This window comes from Leishmania panamensis (assembly GCF_000755165.1).
Source record: "Leishmania panamensis strain MHOM/PA/94/PSC-1 chromosome 22 sequence".
NCBI classification, from domain to species: Eukaryota; Euglenozoa; class Kinetoplastea; order Trypanosomatida; family Trypanosomatidae; genus Leishmania; species Leishmania panamensis.
This window is the reverse complement of record NC_025868.1, coordinates 336485-340817: the sequence shown is the minus strand read 5'-3', so window position 1 is coordinate 340817 and position 4333 is coordinate 336485. Positions and strand designations below refer to the sequence as shown.

At 60.8% G+C, this 4333-nt stretch overlaps 1 protein-coding gene across 1 annotated transcript; it reads right to left on the bottom strand.

Moving 5' to 3' along the window:
- Positions 1 to 692: 692 nt before the first annotated feature.
- Positions 693 to 2822, bottom strand: LPMP_220840 (hypothetical protein; the record flags this gene model as incomplete). The annotated part of the gene is made up of 1 exon (XM_010700782.1): positions 693 to 2822. The coding sequence occupies one exon, from the start codon at positions 2820 to 2822 to the stop codon at positions 693 to 695; it is 2130 nt and encodes a 709-aa protein (XP_010699084.1).
- Between the last annotated feature and the right edge of the window lie 1511 nt (positions 2823 to 4333).

Sequence of the window (4333 nt, the reverse complement as noted above, 5' to 3'; positions counted from 1 at the left end):
TTCACTGTGCCGCGGCACGCCTTTACCACTGTATCCGAGTGCCCACGAGTGCCGAGGACGGAGGGCAGGGCAAGAGAGAGGAGGGAGGGAGGGAGGGAGGGGGGGAGGGAGGCGTGTGTGTGTGTGTATGAAAAAGACACCAATGGTGGTGGTGGGGCGGATGGGGAGATACGGTGGAGTGTGTGACTGCCGAACGGTGGCGCAGCGCTCTATCGGGCGGAAAAACAAAACTTCGGGTGGAGCAAACGGAGAGAGCGGCACCCACACACCCTGAGTGGGTGAGGACTGCGTCCCGTGTGCGCGTCCCGCTGAGGCGGAGAAGCGCAGAGAGCGACACAGACACGCACGTGCACAGACACACAACACAGGTCGAGCATAGCGAAGCCCAGTAGGCGAGAGAAAATGGCGCCCGCGGGAGCGAAGTGGAGAGCGAAAAGAAGGGTGTCGGCCAACATCACGCAGGCACACGGAGAGCGGAGGGCAAAGATGGAACATCACGGAGGGCCAGGGGGGCCGTCAGGAGGGGAGAGGGGCACTGGCGGAGGGCTACAGGAGGCGCAGCGGGTGCGTCAGCGGGGGTGGGAAGGAAGAAGGCACAGAGAAGCAGCCTCCGCCAAAGGCCAGGAGCGATAACCGTGGCGACCGCAGCACTCAACCTCATCCCACGCTGCAGGCGCACGCGCATGCGCCCGTCACAGCTGCCCCGTCCCACGTACCACACCGGCCAGCTGCGTCAGGAAGCCCTCTAGGTCGTCCTGCCCCATGCACAGCATCTCCACCTCGCACGGTGTCACCTGGAAGCAGTACTTGCGCTCGCCACTGCCATCCGTGTCCACCTCGCGCGCAGCAGCAGCCTCCGCCTCCTCCTCTAGCGCAGCAACAGCGCCGCGTACGCGCGCCACCTGCGCCTCGCTCAGCTCGCGGTGCACCGCACGCCCGGCAGCACCCACCGCAGGGCACTGCGCCGCGCGAGCCGCCCCCACACCGCTACCCGCGTCCGCCCCCACGGCACCGGCACCAGCACCGATGCCGCGCGGCGAGTGCTCCACGTCGCCGTAGTACAGCCCCAGCATCTGCACAAGCGCCTCCATCTCCATGTAGTCCAACCGCAGGCGCACACTGAAGCGCCCCGGCCGGACCAGCGCAGGGTCCAGCCACTCCGGGTGCTCCGTGATCATCACCACCATCCGCCCAGGCGCGTCCAACACGCCGTCCAGCACGTTCAGCAGCCCCGCAAGGTCCAGCCTGTCCTTGTTCTCCCCAAAGAGCATGCCATTTATCTCGAACAGGTTCCCGCCAACCACCCCCGCACCGGCGTCACCCGCCGTCACCGCAGCCCGCTTCTCCGTCCTCCGCCGCGACCCGCCCTCGCTCTTGCTACCGCCGCCACCATCCTTCGATGCGCCGCCACCCATAATTTCCATCAGCAGCGCAAGCGGCAGCGCGCTGTCCTCCGTGCGCACCACCGGCCGCGACGACGACGTGTCCATCTCGATCACGCACGTCGTTAGCGGCGCATCGCGCAACCCCGCACGCGCAGTCAGCCGAGCAGCAGCACGGCGCTGCACCACGCGGCTCCCATCACGCGCGCACACAACGGGGTTCGCCGCGTCCACGTCGTCGAACAGGAAGATCACGTCTTCCATGCGCAGCTTCTGCACGCTGCCCCCCTCCTCCGACTGGAACTCGCGCACAAAGAAGATGTCGTACAGCTGCTGGTTCGTCCGCAGCTTCGACAGTGGCACCGACACAACGTGCCGCCCCGTGTACGCCGCGAGCGCCTTCACGAACGCGTGCCGCCCCGTCCCCGGCGGCCCGTACACAAGGAAGCCCAGTCTCTGTGGGAACCCCTCCACGGCAAACCGCCCGCGCCGCTGCGCAAACTGGTCGACCAGCGTCAGCGTCGCGTCGCGCTGCGGGAAGAAGAGCGTGTCGAAGCCTTTGTTGCTGCGCAGCACGTACTGGTTGAAATACACCTTGTCGTCTGACTCGCCGCCGTACGCGAAGAACCACCGCGCCCCGTCGTCCTCCTCTTTGCCCGGCGCGCCCTCCGCGAACACCTCTAGCGCTCGCTGCACGAATGCGTCCAGCTTAGCGCCGGCATCCCTCGAGTTCGCACACCGCAACGTCAGCTTGTGCCGTGTCCATGGATCTCGGGAGCCTTTTCTGTGAAAAGACTCCTCCTCATAGCAGAGCTCGATTCCGTCCACCTGCACGGGCAGGTACGCATCCAGTGGCACCTTTGCCACTCGCAACCGCGCTACTGTCTCTTCCTTCAGCTTCTGCCCTTCGTCCGCGTCGCTTTCCACGTAGGCACATCGGAAGGGTGAGTCATAGTCGTTAGACTTGTAGCAGCGATACGGGTCCATGAGCACTGCGCGCATCTGCAAGCCGCGCAGCTGCGACTCTGGTACAGGATTCTGGCGCCACAGCGTTCCGCAGACGTACATTAGAACCGCATTGACCATCAGCTCATTCAAGTTGTTCACGTCATCATACAGATTCAGAGGTGCTTCATGCACTAGAACGCGGAATGCATAGCGCCTTCCAACGCCACTGCGCCATACCGACACCCCGGCCGACACCGTTGGCCACACCACTTGCACGAGGCCTACCATAAATGGAGCCAGCAGCAGCAGCCACTCCGGCGCGAATGGGGACCAGTACTCCAGTGCTGACGCAAAGGCCGACACGGTTGTGTGGATCAGCGGCCCCAGCTGCCGCAGTTGCGCAGGTGTCTCACCATTGAACAGGCTAAAGTCATTCTCATGGCTCTTGTTGTCGCTTATCACGCTGCTGCTGATTCTCGTCATGGACGTCATCAATGTACCGGCAGCATCAGCTGTGCTTAGCGTCTCCGCAGCGTCACACGCCACGCGCTGTAGGGCTGCTGGTGGGTAGTGGAAATCAAGTAGATAAAGTGAGGCAGGGGGTGGAATGGTGCACACACACACACACACACACACACGTGTATCGATGAGTCAGTGGGTGTGTTTGTGGATAGAGGGGATGGGCGCTAGGTGACGAGGGACGGAAGACATGGAAGGAGAGTGAAGGAACACGGGCAGATGAAAGGGAATTAAAGGAGAACGAGATGGAGGGATTATACAGGAAGAGCATTCAAGAAGTGCAAAGGGTGTGTCTCTGAATAGGAGAGAGAGGTTGGGGACCTCAGGTGGGGCGGTGGAGGCAGTGGACGCGCGCGTGGGTAGCATCATTCGGTATTCAGCTTTACATTGAGCGAGGGAAGGAGCGTGCGCGCACAAATCTTTCACACAGGCTGACTAATAAGAAGTAACCCGTATCGAAGTACCTCCTCGTTGCGACTCAGGACTACTCACCACACTCCCATTCACCCGCTCCCAAACCCTCTTTGGCTTATCGCTGCATACCGCAACTCACGAAGAGTTGTACGCGAGTGTGCGTCTATTAGCGTATGGCTGCTCATTGTGCCTAAATCCAAAGGCAAAAAGAACGAGCAGCACTGCATGGTGAGCGACAGAGCAGCTAAGAAAACAAGGCGAGTCAGCGTGGTGATCGCGTGATGGAGGCACCCACTCATGGCCTCCACCGCTGCTTGCTGCGGTTCTCCTCTATTCCTTCCTCACCTCTCAAAATGAATTATCCAGCAACCGCACGCTCGTCTCTGTGAGCGGGCATGACCACTTCCTTTCCTTTGCCTGCGCGAGGGAAGGGGGAGAGAGAGAGAGGAGGGAAGAAGGCTACACCAAGAGAAAAAGAGAGTAGGCATATTCCCCTTCCTCGCTCCAACTTCTGCGGTGTGTGTGTGTGGGTGAGTGCATGATCCAGCTGCTTACACCAAGGCTACACCAGTAGAAATAGAGCGGTTCGTTTAAACAAGAGGATAGATGAGCAGATATGCTGCACTTGTGCGCTGGCCAGAGTGCAAGGCTACTCGCTCATTTCAGCTTCCCGTCTCACCGGGTGGAAACAAGAAGGGGAGGGGGGCCTATGAAGAGAAAGATTCATTCGGGAGGCACAGACAGTGGAGAGAAAGCGCAAGAAGGGGCACCCAAAAAGGCCCCCGCAGCCATTTCTCAGTGGAAATGCAACCAAACGAAAGCGCCGGTACGTAAGCACACTCGTCTGGTTTGCACTGGAGAGAGAAGAGAGCTCCCTCATCCCTCCAGCCCCCATCTTGTCGCCCAACTACGCGTCCCTAGAAAGCTGCGTACATAAATGAATAGAAAAAAGTAAGCAGAGAAGCAGCACAGCGCTTCCGCAGGAAGTGGCCCACTCACACCTGCTGGGGTACACAAGGGAGCCCTAAAAGAGTAGGGGTGGATAGTATGTGCAAGGGCTGCTCTCAGCA